This window comes from Juglans regia, chromosome 7, assembly GCF_001411555.2.
Source record: "Juglans regia cultivar Chandler chromosome 7, Walnut 2.0, whole genome shotgun sequence".
Taxonomy (NCBI): domain Eukaryota; kingdom Viridiplantae; phylum Streptophyta; class Magnoliopsida; order Fagales; family Juglandaceae; genus Juglans; species Juglans regia.
In genome coordinates this window covers 3640956-3660551 of record NC_049907.1, presented here as the reverse complement: position 1 = coordinate 3660551, position 19596 = coordinate 3640956, and the positions used below count along the sequence as shown (strand labels likewise).

Below are 19596 nucleotides of genomic sequence, written 5' to 3'. Positions count from 1 at the left end.
CATCAGGGGCGGCTCAATATATTTTGTGGCCTAAGGCGACTATTAAATACATGACGCTTTAATTCAAAAATAATAATAATATTTAAATATTAAATAATAAAATTTTATTAAAAATTTATGATATGCAAAAAAAATATTAATATTATTTTGATTAATAATATCTATAAGTACTATAACAATTTGAAAGAAAATCTAATTTTTCTGTAAATAGAATATTATCCCTTATTTATATATATACTTCTTTTAATACTTCATTTTAAAAATAAATAAGGCTATCGATATCAAAATAAAAATTATATTTTATAAAATATTCAAGAGTAATATATCATCATTTTGTTACTTCTATTTCAATTTCACTATTATCTGGAAATTTTGTACATTTTGAGTAAGATGTATTTTAGTAAAACTTCTATATTCTGTTTTTTTTTTTTTTTACCAAATTTTACAATTTAAGATTGATTTTATTTTAGACAAAAATATTTCCATCTTTTATGCTAATTAATATTTTTTCTATAGTTTATTTTTCAAAGTCATAATATATATATTTTTTTTCTTTTGGGGGCCTTCTCAAGGTGAGGGGCCTTAGGCGGTGGCCTTAGTTGCCTACCCCTTGAGCCGGCCCTGAGTGGCATGCCCACCAGGCATGCCATCCAGCGCATGGCTCCAGCGCATGGCTCCAGCACATGCCTTGCAGCCAGCGCCTAGGCCACCAGCCTAGGCTATGCAGTGCACCCACATGGCTCACCATTAGCAAGCCATACCGCACCACCTAGCCATGGATTAGCCTGAAGACCACCATGCAACCACTTAACCCACCATGGGCCCATGCATGGCACGGCCATGAGTGGTCCATGCCACTATCTAATTGTTTTTTATTTATTTCATTATTATTTATTTACAAGGGACCTAATGGAAGTTTCCAAGTTTTAACTCTTATTATTTATTTAGTCTTTTCCTTTACATCTTTTGACAATTTCCTTTTGGACAACATTGCTCTTGAAATCATTTGTTCGGTGCTTAGCACTTGGACTATTTGGGGTACAATTTGTGAATCCCTAAGGAGAGAATCACACTTTTCAATTCGTGAATAAGTGTGATTCAGTTTATCAATCTATGAGTATTATTCATCTATTTCTATTTCCTTGTTCTCTATTTTCTCTACATTGATCTTATTATTAGTGTGGAGTGTTCTTGAATTATTCTTGAGTTGTTATTGAGAATACATTGTGTTCATCAATTGGCCCTTGTTCGAACCATTACAAGTGCATCATTCGATCTATTCATCTACCCAAACACTTAGTGCCGTCCACTATAGTGTTTGCCCTAGCCTAGCTTCCATAAATAGCCTTGCCGCCCACTTCATCAAACCCTAGCCAACTTCCCTTGTTCGGCCAACACTTGCCTAACTTGGGATTTCCCTAGCCGCCCACCTTACTTTCCATATTGGGATTCCTACAAGTTAGGAATCCTAATGATCATCCCACCAACCCTAACCAGCCACCTCTTTCCTTATTGGAGTTCCAAGATTTTAGGAATCCCTAGCCGCCCATCATTTTGCCCTAGCTTCATCTTCCTTCATCCAACCCTAACCCTAATCACTAAGTGGCGCCAACCCTACTTGCATCCATTGCCGTGCCCCCATCATCCCTAGCCACTTCACTCGCCTAAACAAGCCTAAACACCTAACCTCACCCAACTACCATTGCCACTTTGGCAACCATTGCACTTGAACCAAGCAAGAGAGGAACGTGTCTTGGTCATCACAAGGAGATTCCAAGCAAGGAGGTCGTAGTGTTTAGGAACTTGACCGGGATCCCTAACATTGACGCTTTAGACGCACTTAACATTTAACACTTACGCATTGTTGTAAGTGACGAAATTATTTTAATTCAAACGAAATGACATGTTTTTTCATCATTTTTTTTTACAGTTATTATTAACTGTCAATGACAGGTTTAATTCAAACGAAATGACATGTTTAAATTCAAATGAAACAACACAACTGCTACTATTACATATGTTAGTTCTAAAATTAGTGTTCAGAATTTACAATCTACACACTATATAAACAATGTTGTACCCTAAGGACAACCTTGCCAAATTATCTTTTGCAGAACTCAATTTCGTGAGTAGAGGCAATATTTGTCTAAGAGACAGATTAACAATCGCCTAATTGTTTTGCCATTTTCAATCTCTGTTTGCTATTCGTTTTCCAACAATTCTTAGAAAAATATTATGGCTTCTTCTTCTTCAAACTCTGCGATCACTTCTTGGAGTATTGTACCATAAGATCTTTCAAAGTTGGATCGGTTTGATGGAAACAACTACAGACGTTGGAAGGAGAAAGTTGAATTATTACTTACTACTTTGAAAGTACAGTATGTGCTGGATACCCCTTGTCCAGTTCTTTCTACAACTCAAGCTCAGCAGGAAAATGAAATTGTAGTGAAGAAAAAATGGGATGATGACAACTATACATGCTGTGGGAATATTCTCAAGAATCTCAACACTCTTGCTGATCCTTTGTTCGATATGTGCGCACCAAAGAAAGATGCAAAGGACATATGGGATGCTCTGGAGAATAAATACAAAACCGAGGATTCTGGTAACAAATGCTATCTCGTTAGTAATTATTTCGATTTTAAAATGGTAGATAATAAGCCTATACTTGATCAAGTGCATGATTTGCAACTTATTGTTCAACAAATTATTTATGTTTTTTTCCTATTGATAAGAAACTTCAAGTTGGTTCTATTATTGCCAAATTACCTCTAACTTTGAAGGATTACTGTAAGTCTTTGAAGAGAAAGGGAGATGATTTTACTCTTGAGGGTCTTCAAAGACAACTTCAAATTGAAGATGAGTCAAGGTCCCGGGATAAAATTCAAGAAAGTACTGAAATGAATAAGTCAATTCATGTTGTTGAAACAGACAACAAGAAATGGAAGAAGCCTAGAATTGATACTCATATTTTTAACAAACAGAGTGTGAGTAATTTCAAAAAGAAAGGAGCTTGTCATTTCTGCAAAAATAAAGGACACTACATCAAGGAATGTAGACTTCAAAAGAAGTAAGAGCAAATGAACAATATTAAAGAGAATCTCATTGCTGTAGTGTTTGAAGTTAATATGGTATTAAATACTTCTGGTTGATGGGTCGATACCGGTGCAACTCGTCATATTTGTGGAGATAAAAATCTCTTCGAGAAATATGAGAAGATTGGTGATGAGATTAAACTGTACATGGGAAATTCTTTTATCAACAAATTCACTACAAAAAAAGATAGAATTAACGACTTTTGATAAACGCTGACAACTGTCCAAAAAAAGACCGCTACCTAATTAGTGGCGGTTTTTTGCTAGCGTAACCATCCGTCGGTAGTGGGTGGTCGTGATTTTCACATACCGGCATCTTTGGTTCAATCTAGAATATATGGTAACAACGTGCGCATTTCTCTTATAGACTTAAAAAGTCAAATAGAGAATGAAGATGAAGAGAAAGATGAAGAAGAGGGGAATGATAAGTGAAGAATCTCAAATTATATTAATATTTTAGTTTAATGGTATTTGCAACTTTCCTTAATTGAGATAATATTTATGGTTATGTCATATATCGACGTTTGATCCGATTTGCTAAGTTGGAATTGGAACGGATTATAAAAGTTTTGAAATAAAGTGTTAGGTGAAGTGGTGGATTATGCATTAGTTTTACTACTCTTTTTGGAAGTTGTGAATCTCAATAAGATGCCCTTTACTAGTTGGGTTCATGACCCATTCTTTGAATGATCTCTCAAATTCGGTATAACATTTCATATACTCAAGATTCAAAGGTGAAAGCTGAATAGTTACTCAAAGAATGATGTATGAAGACAACTATGATTTTATAGGTATTAGCTTGTATAATATTAAGACAGTTTTGACACTTCGGTAACTTTGTACAATATATTTGTAGTGCTTTTTGTTTGTGTATGTTCAATTGGTTTAGCAACTAGGAAGCTCTCTCATGAACAAAAGCAGATGGGTGGCATTCAAGACTAGATTTTTTAAGTTCTTTTCCAATCATACAACAACAATGTGGTATTAGAGCATTGACATTGGTTTCATCAGAGTTATCTCCAAAATTTAGCTAAAGTATATGTTTTACATAAAACCAAAATCATTCAAGATATAACTCAACATTGAATTTGCCAAACTAATAATATAATATTATTTTTTAATAATAATATTTTTTAATTTCTTTTCATATTTTGCAACTACACTAACCATATATTAATTAATAATTTAATAATTTAACAATTTAATAACCCAATATTTTATCCAGCATACCAATGTGAAAGGCCCAACCGAGCAGCAAGAAAATGAGCAACGTCCCAATGTGTAATTGGTGTAAATTTTTAGAATAAAATAATTCTTTTGAAGATGAATAGTGTATCTCCAAATTTGAATGAAACTTTGTGGTACTATAGCTCATATTAGAGCTTCCTCATTTTGACTACTCCAATGCAGACTAGCCAAACTTTGGAGATGCACTTGAATTTGGCAATGCTCTTAGATGGATCAACTAAATTGCATATTGAGATTTTTTAAAATTTTTTTCCAGAATTTATAGAGTGATATATGTAAAATGCACACATCATGTTTATGTCTCTCTAAGTTTCGTAAAAGAATTAGTTGTCTACCACACTTATATTGCTTATGTTGATATTCCCCTCAACCATTATATATAGTTTTGTTTTTGGGTAATAGTATATACAGTCTTGGAGTGTGTAGTTCCAATATACTGCATTTAAAAAAAAGTAGATAGCAGCCACTATTAAAAAATAATTTTTTTCATATGAATCTCAAATTTATTTATTTTTTTAAAAGAAGAACGTGAAGACTACACACTTTAAAATTATAAATATTAAGTCTCTTTATTTTTTAACTAAAAATAATAGTTACAGTCGTGAGTGTGCAAGCGTTGATAAGAGATAAAGAAAACTAGGGCACAAAATAGAAGAATCTGGAATACTTGTGCGTATTTCATCAGTTAGTAAAGAAAACAATATATAGTAAAAGTGAGTAACACACTAACTACGCTGCACGTGCATACATGTAATTAAAAATAAATTTAATACACTAATAGGCCCCCTCAAGCTGGAGTGTGTAAATTAAGAACACCCAACTTGGATAGAAGACTGTGAAATCTAAGTTCTTTTCTACTTTGAAACAACATCATTTTCTGGATTGGATGATATGGATGAAATATTAGATGAGGTGAGAGTATATGATTGAGAATGAGATTGCGATTGAGAGGGATTTTGAACAGTGTCTGATAAAGGGACTGGTAAAATAGGATCATGAATGGAAACATAATCTAATGGAGTTATAGAATCAGATTTTAAATGAAAAATAGTCTCATGAAAGACAACATCTCTTGAAATTAAGAACTTGTGAGTATGGATGTTATACAGTTTATACCCTTTTATGCCAGCTGAATATCCAAGGAATATACAAAAGCTTGAGCTCGAGGAGAAAATTTGGTTGAAGAACCACCAAGAATGTATGTATAACAAAGGCAACCAAAAACTTTAGATAATTATATTGGGGTTTAACAGAAAATAACACCTGATATGGTGATTTATTAGAAAGAATAGGAGTTGGAATTCTGTTTATGAGATAAACAACAGTTAAAACACAATCACTCCAAAAATTTAAAGGTATATGAGATTGAAATCTGATGGCTCAAGCAATATTTAATATATGTTGATGTTTTCTTTCAACAATAGCATTATGTTGATGAGTATATACACAACTAAGTTGATGTATAACCCCTTTATAAGCAAAAATGGATTTCATATCAAACTCCAAAGCATTATCAATACGAACAGTTTTGATTTTTGAATTAAACTGAGTCTCAGCCTTGTATATAAGATCGAGTTTTAGATTTTGATTGAAATAAGTATATCCAAAGTACACATACTAAAATTATCTACAATGGTTAACAAATATTTGAAGTCATTATAAGAGGGTATAGAAAAAAGTCTCCATACATCACAATGAATGATTTCAAACACAGATGTTATATGAGATGTACTCAAAGGAAAAAACAGTCGTTTTTGTTTGGCAAGAGGACATATAGCACAATGATTAATATGCTGAGATGTAAGGTTGGAAAGATCAGAAGCAATGTCATGTAATCGAGAATTAGAAATATGTCAAAGTCGACAATGCCATATGTAAGAATTATTTTTAGCATAATTACAATAAGGTGAAGTATCATTATCATCAGAATTACAAGAAATAGAAGTAATGCCCGGTACTTGCATTAAATGATATAGTCCTTGTGATTGCTTAACTACTCCAATCGTCCTCCAATTGGAGAGGTCCTGAATATAACAAAAATCATGTAAGAATAAAAGAAAACATGATAACTGTGAAATTAACTTGTTTATTGAAATAAGATTGAAAGTAAATGTTGGAACATACAAAACATCAGTTAGAACAAAGGAATCAGAAAGTCTAACTGTGCCCTTATGTGTGACTTGAGTATATGACCCATTAGGTAATTTGACAGAAATATTGACAATGGAATTTATGGAAGAAAAAAAGGATAAGTGACCAATCATATGATCGGTTGCACCCGAATCAAGAATCCAAAATTGAGATGGACTGGAATTATGAGTATTATTAGCAAGAACAATGGAAGTACCTGAAAAACAAGGATCAGGTGTGGAGAGTACATAAGAATTAGAGGGTGCAAAAATTGTTCTTGCTTGATGTACAGAGGGAAAATTAGACTGAGTTTGCAGAAATGTAATGAGTTGTTTACATTGCTCTTGAGAAAAAGGAAATGATTGGGTTAAAACTGAATTAGCAATATTAGGTTGGCTAGCAGATACTTGATTGACATTAGGGTTTTGAGATTTCAGTTTGTATCTAGGAGGATACCCATGAATCTTGTAACACTTATCAATAGTGTGCCCTGATAAACCACAATGTGTACAGTATGGTTGATCCTTCTGAGAAACAAAAACCTTGCCATGTTTGGATTCATTAGATCCAGTAGATCCACGATTAAAATCTTGAGTAGAATCTCGATTAAAAAATATAACAACAGATTCAATAGAAGTTAGAGAATCAGATACCATTTCTCTCTATTTCTCTTCTTGTAAAACAAGAGAGAAAACCTTATTAATTGGGGGAAATGGATCAGAAAGTAAAATCTAACTACGCAGAAAAGCATAAGACTCATTGAGGCCCATCAAGAAATGTAGAACATAATCTTCTTGTTAAAAATCAACGATTTTCTTTATAGCTCCACAAGAACATGGAGGCAGAGGGCGAAAATGAACAATTTCTTCCCAGAAACTTTTTAAATGGGTAAAATAAGAACTTACAGATGAAACTTCTTGAGTTAAAGAAGCAATGTTCTTTTGGATCTAAAAAATACGAGGGTGATTGCTTTGAGCAAACATTTCCTTTAGATCGTTCCACATCTCCTTAGCAGAATCAATATAGATGACAAAGGATGCTATCTCCTTCGACATAGCATTGAGAAGCCATGATAGAACCACTGTATTACACCGGATCCATGCATTATGCATCGGATTAGAGGTAGGAGGTGGTGGCAGAGCACCATTCACAAAACAAAGCTTATTCTTGGAAATAAGGGCCATGGACATAAATTGGTTCCAAGTAAGGTAGTTATTGCCATTGAGCTGCTAAGAGACGAGAACAGCGCCGGGATGGTCACACTGTTGAAGATAGAAAGGATTAGAGTAATCCTCATGGTGATTAGAAGGAGCAATGGGAGAAGGGGGAGGTAAATAGTTATAAGCCATCTTCGAAATGAGACGAAACGACGCTAGGGTTTGTTTACATCCAGTACCATGATGAGAGATAGAGAAAACTAAGGCACAAAATAAAAGAATCTAGAATACTTCCGTGTATTTCATCAATTAGTAAATAAAATAATATATAGTAAAAGTGAGTAACACACTGAGGTACACGTGCATACATGTGATTAAAAATAAATTTAATACATTAATAAGTGTCGTGCAATTACTTTAAAAAAAATGAATAAATACAATATTTATATGAAAAAAAATTAATTTTTTAATAGTGAATCCTACTTTTTTTCAAAGTGACTACATGATATTTATATATTCTACAACTGTATGTAATATTATTCTTTTTAACACAATATTACTTGAATGAAAATGTAACATTTTATTTTAAAACTGAAAAATCCAAACATGCTTTATGAAATGGGCTCATTAGGTTGGTCAATGAAACATTAATGGCCCAAAAGAATACTACGAGAAAAGCCCAGACAAACTTGTTCGACTATTACTTTCCAAAATCCAAATGGAGTCTGACCGACACCGTTTCTTCTCAGATCCATTTTGCTAGGTTGAATTAGTTTTGCGTATTCTTTATGATTTTATATTAAATAAAAAATGTGGCCAATCACATAGAGCAGCGTAAAGATTACGTAGCATTGAAATTTTGTATTAGGATTATTATTTAAAGGAATTGCACAAAACAATGTTTAGGAAATCGGAGCGGCAGAAATGGCACTTCTGGGACCCAGCGTAAGCGAGGTAGGAATCATCTTTCTCCGTCTGTTTCGATGCGTGTTCTTCTTCGCCCCTTCCGGCTAAGGTTTTGTGATCTTTCTTTGCTAGAGTGTGGGCCCAATTTGGGACTGGAGTGTTTACTTGTTTCGATCCTGCAAATCTCCATGATCGCCACTCTTAGAAACATGCAAAATTCGGTAGGAGTTCATGTTATTGAGGTTTAACACTGTGGAAAGAATATTTACAAAATGGCAAGTGAGGGCTTAGAGACTCGAATTATTTTTTTGGATTTTTGATAGTCTTTCTGCTTGGTTTTGATACATGAAGTTATTCCTAGAAATTCATATTATTGAATTGGCTACATACGTTTACGGAGTGAAGTACAATACATGAGACGTGGAGGTGGATGTATTAGTGAGACGACAAGAGAGTTGCATTTAGATCAGGGCTGTGTTTTGTAGTGAACGGAAGAATATTGCAGAAAGTACCAGCAGATCAAGAGTTTTGTATCAGATATAGGAAGAAACATGTAATTATCTGATACAAAGAGAAGCAATAAAATTATTATGAGAGATTGTAATGATCTTTTGTATAACTAGTATCATCTCTTTGTTATCTAAAGCTGGCGTATGAGATGTATTACTGAGTTATATAAATAAGGTCTTGTTTTATTTTATTTCATTTCAGAGTAACATGATGTTCACTGGCACTTTCGGACGTGGTGGTCTTAGTTTGGATACGGAACTATATAAATGTTTGATGATCTTCTAAGTGTGAGAAAATAGTTTTTCCCGGATGGGTGTTTGTAGTGTAAGAGGGATGATTCAGTTGATTTTTGTTACACTATTTATGTATTGGCTTGGAATCTATAGGTGTTTGTTATTTTTGCTTTACATATTGGGGATGAGTTGGGTAATGTCACTCCTTTTGTGTGGGTGAACTGGTGTGTTTTGAAAGATAGAGTAGAAGAAACTTTGAGGGTATGAAGTGTTTTGCTTTGGGTTAAAGCATATATATATTTTTTTGATCGGTAAACAAATTTTTATTGATCAAAAGGGAGACATAGAGTGTCCAAGTACACGGGACATATACATGAACACGTTCACAATGTCTAGCTTAGAGATACAAGAAACTCATGAAAAGACCTGCCATGAAAATCAATTACAATCGACCAATGGAGTAAAGTATTGAAAAACAAAATTCTAAGCTCTTCCATTGATCTTTCTTGATCTTCAAAGCATCTTGCATTCCGCTCCCTCCAAATGCACCACCATAGACAAATAGGTAGCATCTTCCATATGGATGCAATTTGAGTATTGCCCCTAATACCTCCCCAAGAGGCTAAAAAATCAGACACCCTTTCCGGCATCACCCACGCTAACCCCACCCGTGCTAAGACATCTGTCCATAAAGACATGGCAACCTCACAATGTAGTAATAGATGGTCAACGGACTCACCACTCTTCTTACACATGTAACACCAATTTATAGCGATAATGCCACGTTTCCTTAGGTTATCTATGGTAAGAATCTTCCCCAAAGATGCTGTCCATACAAAAAAAGCTGCCTTTAGAGGTGCCTTTGTCTTCCAAATGCTTTTCCATGAGAACGGGACTGAGTTGTGCAAGTTTAAGGAATGGTAGAAAGAGCGAGCCGTGAACACTCCCTTCTTAGATGGACGCCAACATAACTTGTCTTCTCCTTCCCCCGACACACTAGTGGAATACACAAAATCAAAAAAGGCCAAAAGGTCGTCCATCTCCCAATCTTGTGCATCTCTATGAAAAGTGAGGTTCCATTGGAAAGAGCCATGGGAAGAGATAATCAGATCTGCGATAGAAGCTTCTTTCCTTCTTGCTAGGCTATAAACTTGTGGATAAACATCCTTGAGTGCCCGATCACCACACCATAAGTCATGCCAAAACTTTACCTTAGATCCGTTGCCGACTTTGAAGCAAGTAAGCGTTGCATATGTGTCCCACCCTCTTCTAATGTGTTTCCAAAGCCCAACTCCATGAGGTCCACTCACTGCATTAGAACACCACCCTCCCCAAGATTCCCCGTGCTTCAACGCAATAACGGTTCGCCACAAGGCATCCCGTTCTTGGTGATATCTCCATAACCATTTGCCAAGCAAGGCTTGATTGAAAGTTCTCAAATTCCGTATACCCAAACCTCCTTCTTTGATAGGGGAACAAATTGTGGCCCATTTCACCAAGTGAAATTTAAACTCATCTTTGATCCCTCCCCATAGGAAATCACGTTGAATTTTCTCCATGCGATGAGCCACCTTAGCAGGGAGCGGAAATAAGGAAAGGAAATATGTTGGTAAGTTAGACAGAGTGCTTTTTATGAGAGTCACCCGGCCCCCTTTAGATAAGTACATCCTCTTCTAACCAGCTAGTTTCCTCTCCATTTTTTCTATTACAACATCCCAAATAGATTTCGATTTGAACGCCGCGCCTAATGGAAGACCAAGATATTTCATGGGCAGCTGAGTTATCTTACCCTCCAAGATGGATGCCAGACTCTCCACATTGGGTACATGTCCCACTGGCACTACCTCTGATTTAGCCAAATTCACCTTCAAGCCTGACACGGCTTCAAAGCATAATAAAAGAGCTCTCAAAGCTCGGATTTGCTCCTGTCTGGCCTCACAAAAGATTAGTGTATCATCGGCAAACAAAAGGTGAGTGATGTTAAGCAATCCTGAACTTGCCTCTCCCACTGAGAATCCTGATATGAATCCTCCCTCTACCGCCCCTGAAATCATCTTGCTGAAAGCTTCCATCACAAAAACAAAGAGAAGAGGAGAAAGAGGGTCTCCTTGTCGCAAACCTCGAGAGCTCTTAAAAAAACTTTTGGATGTGCCATTCACCAAAACAGAGAAACAAGGCGTGGAAATACAATGAAGGATCCAGGAACACCATTTAGAGCCAAAGCCGCATCTTTCCAACATATAAATTAAGAAACTCCAGTTGACGTGATCGTAAGCTTTCTCCATGTCTAACTTACAAAGGAGTCCCGGCTCTCCTGATTTAATACGACTCTCCAGACATTCGTTGGCTATAAGCATCGAGTCAAGGATTTGCCTACCTTGAACAAATGCATTTTGAGGCTTCGAAATCAAGCCTTCCATCACCTTACTCAGTCTGTTCGCCAATACTTTGGATAAAATTTTGTATAGCCCACCCACCAAACTAATGGGACGAAAATCTTTCACTTCTACAGCACCGGGCTTTTTAGGAATGAGTGCTAAGAATGTACTATTAAGGCTTCTCTCAAACCGCCCGCTTCTATGAAATTCATGAAAAACCTCCATAATATCATCTTTAAGCACATCCCAACATGTCTGGAAGAAAGCCATGGAGAAGCCATCGGGACCTGGGGCTTTATCACCCGCCATACCTTTAATCACCGACCTGACCTCTACCTCATCAAATGGCCTCTCGAGTCGTTCCGCAACCTGCGGGTCAAGAACATCAAACACCAACCCGTCAAGTCTCGGTCTCCACTCAAATTGTTCCGAAAACAACTTATCATAGTAATTGACAATGTGGTCTGAAATCTCGGTATGGTTGGAAGAGACCGCCCCATCTATCAACAAAGTATCTATAGCATTGTACCGCCCATGTGAGTTGGCCACTTGGTGAAAAAACTTGGTGCATCTATCCCCTTCCTTTAACCATAAAGCTCGTGATTTTTGACACCACGATATTTCTTCCAAAAGAGACAACCGTTCAATTTCCGCAATCACTTGGGATTTGCGGGCCCGCTCGGATTCAGTGCAAACCCTCTCCTCTTCCACACCCTCCATATTCTTAAGCTCCTCCATTAGAACAGATTTCTGACTGTCTACATTACCAAACTCTTGTATATTCCACTCCTTCAGGTCCTTTTTCAAAGACTTTAACTTGTAAGCCATTTTATAGCTAGCGTTACCATTAAAATGATAAGAAGACCACCATTGTCTTATTCTGTCCAGAAAACCCTCCGACTTCAACCACATGTTCTCGAATTTGAAATGCCTTGGGCCTCTTCTGATGCCCCCACAATTCACAAGAATGGGGAAATGATCTGAATACAACCTGGGAAGTCTCTTCTGAATGAGATCTGGATATTGTGCCTCCCATTCCGGAGAGATTAAAAATCTATCTATCCTCGACCAAGATGGAAGTTCTCGATTGCTAGACCAAGTGAAGGAACCACCTGCAAGAGGAATATCTAGTAAATTCTGTTCGGAAATGAAGTTAGAAAAATCTACCATTGATGAGTTGAAACCCGAGCCACCTGATCTCTCTCTCGGGAAATGGGTGACGTTAAAATCACCTCCAATACACCAAGGTAAGTCCCATAAACTGTTAATACCGGCCAACTCATCCCATAGTAGCCTTCGAGACCGGTCAAGATTAGGACCATAGATGCCTGCAAAAGCCCACTGATAACCATCCCTTATGTTCTTAAACGAGCATGCCACCACATAATCCCCCATGCAATCTTCTATTTTTTCCACCACTCTTTTGTCCCACATAACTAGTATGCCCCCGGAAGCTCCATTGGACGGTAAATACAGCCATCCCACATGCAAACCGCCCCACAAACTCCTAATAGTACGAAGAGAAATAAGTGCTAGTTTAGTTTCTTGTAGGCAAACAACGTCTACTTTCCAACTACGGAGAAGGGACCTAATAAGTAGTCGTTTATTCATGTCATTGATCCCTCTCACGTTCCAAGATAAGATTTTAGGCTTCATTAACAATAGAGACGTCCCTCCCTTTTGCTCTATCTCTTCCCGAGGTACCCTCCTTATTATCATAGTTAATGGAGCATTGCAATCTTTTCAATTCTCTCTCCTTTTTAGCAGCCGACTTCAGTACCGTAGAGCGACCAGCTTCCATGGCTACTAGGAGAGCCATGAATTGGTCTTCGTACCCTTCACATGAAATCCCCACCCAACCATGAAGCTCCTCTACTTTTTTTAGTACCCAATTTGATGCTCGAGGTACGATATGAGGTGGGAGCATCTGTAAGGGTGACGGGCTACCCATCTCCTCCTCTTCTCTGCCCACAGAGTCCCCATAAATGCTCAACTGACTGGTACCCATCTCCTTTCCAGCGACAGAATCTGCTCCCGCCAAGATAGTGAGTCTTGACCCACCCATAGCTGCGTCTGATTCAACCACTTCATCGGGGCTACCTGTGTCTGGTTCAGCAAGCTCCAACCACGTCATCGGGACTGTCTGTGTCTGGTTCGAAGACATAGGCTCGAATACAGTAGCCAGAGCAACATCACGTATAAGTCCCGAACCTTCTATGGTCTTGTCGCTGCTCGCAGACGGCTCCTTTGACGTCGTCGACGTAGTCTGTGCGCCGATACCCTTCATCGTGACAGTCTGTGCAGTATTCGGGCCATCGTAAGCACAGAGGCCGTCGTACATCTCTTCTACTTGCTCTGGTTCTGTACCCGCCGGCGATGCAACGTCCAACGTGGCCTCTACAACCTTCGACGGAGTCGACTGCGTCGTTTCCGGCGACGGTGGCTCAGGCCCACTCGTCGACGGGCCACCTGCGGCCTGCATCTTCTTCCTCCAGAAAGGGCCTCCCTGCCGTGCCCTCTTGGGCTGGGTTTCAGTAAACAACACTTGGCCCTTCCCCTTAGGCCCACCATCCGTGTCCCCAAGGCCCAAATGGCAACCCGAGCCCACTCCTTCCAATCCATAACCCTCAACGCACCGTATCAACTCCCCAACTCTATTAGTTAGCTCCCCCAACGATTCCTGCACTTCACTTAACTCCTTTAGAATTTTTCCTTCTTTCAGTCCCATCACCCCTCTGCCAACACCTACTCCACATTGTGTTTCTGCCGAAAAGGGAGTTAATCCCTTTTGCAAGTCTCCCATCACATTGCGCTGCACAGCTCGAGGCACCTCCAGTGCCTCCTTGTACGACTTGGATGGCCAAGTTTTCACCATCTCAGGCGATGGGTTTCTTCCCTGGACACCTACTCTGCCCATGTCCTTCAACACTGCCACCATCTTCCTCCACCCCATTCCTGCCTTGTCTTCAGGTATGAGAATGTAGCTCCTGCGTCCTCCCCCCCCATACACAGCCAAAGCCATATATGAGCCACGAGAGTTAGAGCAACGCTGGGCTGTAAGGCCTCTGTCGCCTTCCCGTCGAGCTGAGTAGTAGCCTTTGTTCTCAGCCTTCAAACAAGCCTCCGGTGAATTAGCCAACCAACTGATAGTCTCTAAACCCAACCATATGCAACTCACACCTTTCCATCCTTTCTCAGTAATGGACACCCTACCCCCAAGTCTTCTCACCTCAAAAACCTTTGACTCTATAGCTAAACAACTAAAAGAGTTCATTTTGCTAATAGATAAATCCCCGTCAACAACCACCAACCACCATTGACAACAAGAAAAGTCTAAAGCGTACGGAGAGAAAAAACTAACCACCTAACCACCTTGGCTTGGTGACAAAGCAACAAACTTAAGCATATAAGCAAGCATCTTCTTGAGATTTTTCTAGAATTGATTTAAGTTGTGAGAGGACTTTGTTTTTTGGAACTTTTCTTTATATGCCATGTCCATTTTCATTTATGTCTATTCTCATTAAATTATTAATTCCTAGTGAAGTAACTGGTACTATCATTAAACTTGTTATTACGTATCATAGAGTATTAGAACTACTTTTCTTTTCTAACAGATACAGGATTAAAATGACGTTAAATAATATTTCATGCAGGTTGGTTTGCGGTTGCTTCTTTGCCCTCTTGGTTCTAACATTGTAATACGGACAGCTTGGTGAGCTTTGATCAATGTTGCTTTGCTTATTATTATTGAATGCCTTTGTTGCATCTCCTTGCTTGATTTATTTTTCATTTTTAAGCTAGACTCTTTGGCATGCAATAGCACCTTGAAGATTCTTTTGGAGATCTTTTTGGACTTTAATTATGTATTCACCTGGCAAAAGTCTGGCCTAAAAAGGCCATGCTTCATCATCCAAGCTCTGATCTTACTCTTTAACAACTCAGTGCTGATATGTGCTCTTTCCTCTACAAAAGAAAAGCAAAATACTCTTTTTTGGCATGTAATTGGAATTTAGTCTTCTGCTTGTGCAGCTGTTCTGTTGGGATTGCTTTACCTGTGTACTCTACGTTCAAGGCAATTGAAAGGAAAGATCAAAATGAGCAACAAAGGTTGCTTTTATATTGGGCAGGTTGAGTTTTCTGATTTTGTCAATGTTTTGATTGTATTCCATCTGTGTTATAAAGTTTGAATATTATGTTTGTATTGCACTTTTTCTCTTAAACTTGATTCTTAGTTATTGTGTCCTATAGTGGCTAATTTTCATGGTCGGACTGCTGGCCATTTTCTTAATGTCTTAAGTTAGCTTGATGGCCCAGAATGTTTCTAGTTTAGATGCTGTGCGAGTAGGCTCAAAGGCTTTTAGAGGTTTGGGAAAGCCAAATGGGGTAAGGGTCAACTCTAATTTATAAAACACCCCTTTTCATTGTAGGCCCGATGTTATTGTTTTGGGAACCAATGAAATTCTTTTTTTCCCCTCCAATTTTCAGTTTTTTAAGGCAGGAGATGGAAGGAGTAGATTGAATTTCCTAAAAGGCTAGGGTTAAACTTTGTCACGTTCCTGAATACGAGTTATGAAAATCTACATATATGAACCCTGATTAGGTTGAATGGACAAAAGAAAGCTTTTTAGTAGCTAGCTCCATGCCGCATGGTTTGAGCTGTATAATGGATAAGGACGTAAATCATCAAGGTTTTTTTGTGACAAGAATTGAAATTGAAGAGTCAACCAAGGAGCCATTATTTCATACATAGTTTTTGTGGTACTCTTGAGTTGATGGAAAGGAGCCACACAACAATAACCACTCTTGGTGACTTAAATATGCATTTTATCTTTTCTGGTATGGGACGGGTACAAGTTACCTAGATGATATTATTTGTCGTGGTGTGCATCAAATCAAAGAGATTTGGAAGATGATTCCTATTTGTATCATGTGGTGCCTGTGGCAAGAGCGAAATGAGAGGACGTTTGAAGACAAGGAGAGATCGATGGAAGAACTAAAAATTTTCTTTTTTAGGACTCTTTGTACTTGGGCCATTGCTGTGGACTTTAATGGCATGGAACTTCATGATTTCCTAGTCTCTAACGTGCCTTTGTAAATAGGGCATACATTTTTGTAACTGGCAGTTGTTGCCTTTTTGTTAATAATACTTGTCTTACTTATCAAAAAAATATTATTTGTCATGGTTCCTTAAATTTTTGAAGTACATGACCTCTAGCCTCTACATGCAACTACTCTGATCCAGTTCATGTCTGATTTGAATGATTTCAGCTTATGGATCTTTCAGCATCGTGGAAGTCTTTTCTGACAAGCTTCTTTCTTGGTATATTATGAACCCCATTTTATCTGATTATAACTGAAATTGGTTATATTAGACATGCTGTTCCCTTAAGAGACCCTGTATGAGAGGTCTAGGTGTTGGTTGGTATAATCAATGTGATAATTACTTGATGGTATCTTATTTACATTCCTCCCATGTTTACCCAGCTTTTAAGTACTTGTAGATTCAAGCAATTTCTTTCTCTCTCTTTTGATTTTGGCGATTATATTGGTTTGGTTACAAGTTATGAGTAACATCAGTTATCTAAGTTAATAAAAAAACATTTTGAAAAGTTAAAATATTGTCTCGTGCGTGAGCTCTAGCTCAAATTGCACTTCCTTCCCAATAAGAATGGGCTGGAGGGTAAGTTCAAGATCTACTTGATGGGTGTGTTCGTTCCCAATGTGGAGACAATTTATCTCCAGAATGCTTTGTACTCTGGTCAGCTTTTTATACAAGTGAGCATTACAAAATCTGTATGGCAAATGGTGATAGCTCACAAATATGTTAAATCTCTGTTCCCTTCTACTGCACCTCTTTGCTTGCATGCTTTATATGTTGGGCAGCCCTTTCTTCAATTACCTGTGAATCTCTTTTGTTGATAGGTAGCAAATGGAAATTAAATAATCATGTACCCTCCCTAACGTTACTACATGAAAACCAGACCATTTCACAAGGAAGATGTCCTGAAGGGAACTCGAGAAATATTACTATAGTCATCTTCCGACACAAAATTGGCATGTAGTCACCATGCTTGTGAATCTTATGATAAGAAAGCAGTTGGACACTACCAATCAATTGTTTATGAAACTCAGGCTGGTGGATTGAAAAATTCTTGTTGGCAAAATTGATGACAGAAAATGTGTTCTCAAACTCTATCGACTATTTCATGCGATTCATAGTGGACAAAGTGATTCAAATCTTATCCAAAGCTCGAGGAAAGATGACTACTCGTATGAGTTTCTTTTTTTTGATCGGTACTACTTGTATGAGTTTCTTGAAAGACACGTTTATTTGTATGGATGCATGTGAACTCGATAAGTTTCCTTATATTGTTCAAATGAATTTAGCTCAAATGGCACTTTATTGCCTTGTAAGAGAACAAGGTGAATGGTGACGTTGAGGGTTCAAAACTCACTAGGTGCTCGTAACCAGTCAAAGAGAGAAAAAACTTCCTTACATTTTTCATTCCGTGCAGGTTTCCTTTGTACTACCATGTGAAGTTTGCATTTCTTGTTTGGCTTCAACTTCCATCCACTGATGTGAGTTTAATTAAGCTCATACTTCTTTTCGAGTATGTGTCAAGTTCTGACGAGAAGAAGTTGTGTTTTGCTTCTAACAATTATTTTGTACCCCTTGACTGTAGCTTGCTAAGTTTTTGACACGTATAAACTCTAGTTTGAATTGACTGCTTGCTTTCACCAGGGGGCCAAGCAATTATACACGAACCATTTACGTCCATTCTTCTTGCGGCATCAAGTTAGAATTGATCAAATTATGGGTATTGCATATGGTGAAATGGTATGTCTTTGAAGTCTCTGTATATTTTGGTATATATTGTGTGAATGTGTAAATGTAAGGTATTTATGTAACTTTGCAAATTAGAAATTAGTGTTAAGATTGAGTACCACGAATATCGGAATATGCTTTTTTTCTTAGCTAAAACATAGAAGAAATTCTACTCCACCAATTCCCTTCACCTGTAATTGGTTGAACACTAGACCTCTATCTTAGAAAGGCTAAGAAGGCAAGTGTACTACGAAGCTGGTAGTAGTACTTGATTGTGCCAAAACCTAATATATTGGGATAAATGAGGTGCTTTACTCGATGCATATTTCCCCTGAACAGTACCCTTGAAGTTGTGTTTTTTTTAGTTGAACTTCAAAAATCGGTGTGCTGACTGTTATACATGAAATGCCTGATTTAGAAAGGTTCTCTGGTTCTCTAAATTTTCAGCTTAAACTTATAAGCGCACATCAAACGGAAATTCAGTTCGCTAGGAATGTGTTTGTGAAGATTATGGGTGCAGGTGAGGACTGGTTTGACAGTGTTTTCAGTCAAAGCAACAAGCTTTATCTTTTCAAACCCTAATTGTTTTACTTCTCTTGGACCAGCGGACCAAATGTTAAGAGGGGCTATGAAGCCCGATCAACCTCGACAGAACACTGCAATTGAAGGCCCGTTAAGATCACCAGATACCCACTCAGATCATCATAACGATTGATTCCTTCTTGTAAGCGTGCATAAAACTGAATCATTTTTCCCTGCAGATGAATATAGTCAATGAAGCTTGTAGTTGGTATCACTCTTTTTCATTTCCTTGCAAGATGAAGGACCCTTCTGCTGTATCTTATCCAGGTGATAGGTGGATTAAAACTCGTATATATTTGTTTTATCCTGTAATAACACTTAATTTTGCTTTTGTTTTGTTTTTTTTTTTTTTTTCCTTTTGTGGTCTGTACTAAGAACATCTTGATGATTATGGAAGTGAGAAAATCAAATTTTAGTGCATCCTCTGTTAGGAATTCAAAAATGTCATTGGCCCACTGGTATAGCCTCTGGAGAACATACGAATTGAATTACAAGCCAGAAGTACTTGAATTCATGTGGAGCTCCCTCGAC

The 19596-nt window shown here is 37.6% G+C and overlaps 1 protein-coding gene across 3 annotated transcripts; it reads left to right on the top strand.

The window, feature by feature from the left end:
- Positions 1-8491: 8491 nt before the first annotated feature.
- Positions 8492-19485, top strand: LOC108995309 (HVA22-like protein k). Of its 3 annotated transcripts, XM_018970845.2 has the most exons (9): positions 8525-8584; positions 8669-8757; positions 15311-15369; positions 15687-15784; positions 16926-16977; positions 18173-18236; positions 18400-18495; positions 18931-19003; positions 19089-19485. In XM_018970845.2, exons 2-9 carry the CDS (start codon positions 8725-8727, stop codon positions 19196-19198), a joined length of 585 nt encoding a protein of 194 aa, XP_018826390.1. In that variant the 5' UTR covers positions 8525-8584; positions 8669-8724; the 3' UTR covers positions 19199-19485. The 3 variants fall into 3 exon arrangements, with proteins under 3 accessions (XP_018826391.1, XP_018826390.1, XP_018826392.1); XM_018970846.2 differs by lacking the exon at positions 8669-8757 and having other exon boundaries at positions 8492-8584; XM_018970847.2 differs by lacking the exon at positions 8525-8584 and having other exon boundaries at positions 8731-8811.
- Positions 19486-19596: the final 111 nt, after the last annotated feature.

What these genes read in the sequence shown, in the direction of transcription:
- LOC108995309 (XM_018970845.2), top strand. Translation starts at nt 8,725, where the DNA reads ATGATCGCCACTCTTAGAAACATGCAAAATTCG. An exon ending in GTTGCTTTTATATTGGGCAG is followed by an intron (nt 15,785 to 16,925) that starts GTTGAGTTTTCT and finishes GAATGATTTCAG; the next exon opens with CTTATGGATCTTTCAGCATC. An exon ending in TTCAACTTCCATCCACTGAT is followed by an intron (nt 18,237 to 18,399) that starts GTGAGTTTAATT and finishes TGCTTTCACCAG; the next exon opens with GGGGCCAAGCAATTATACAC.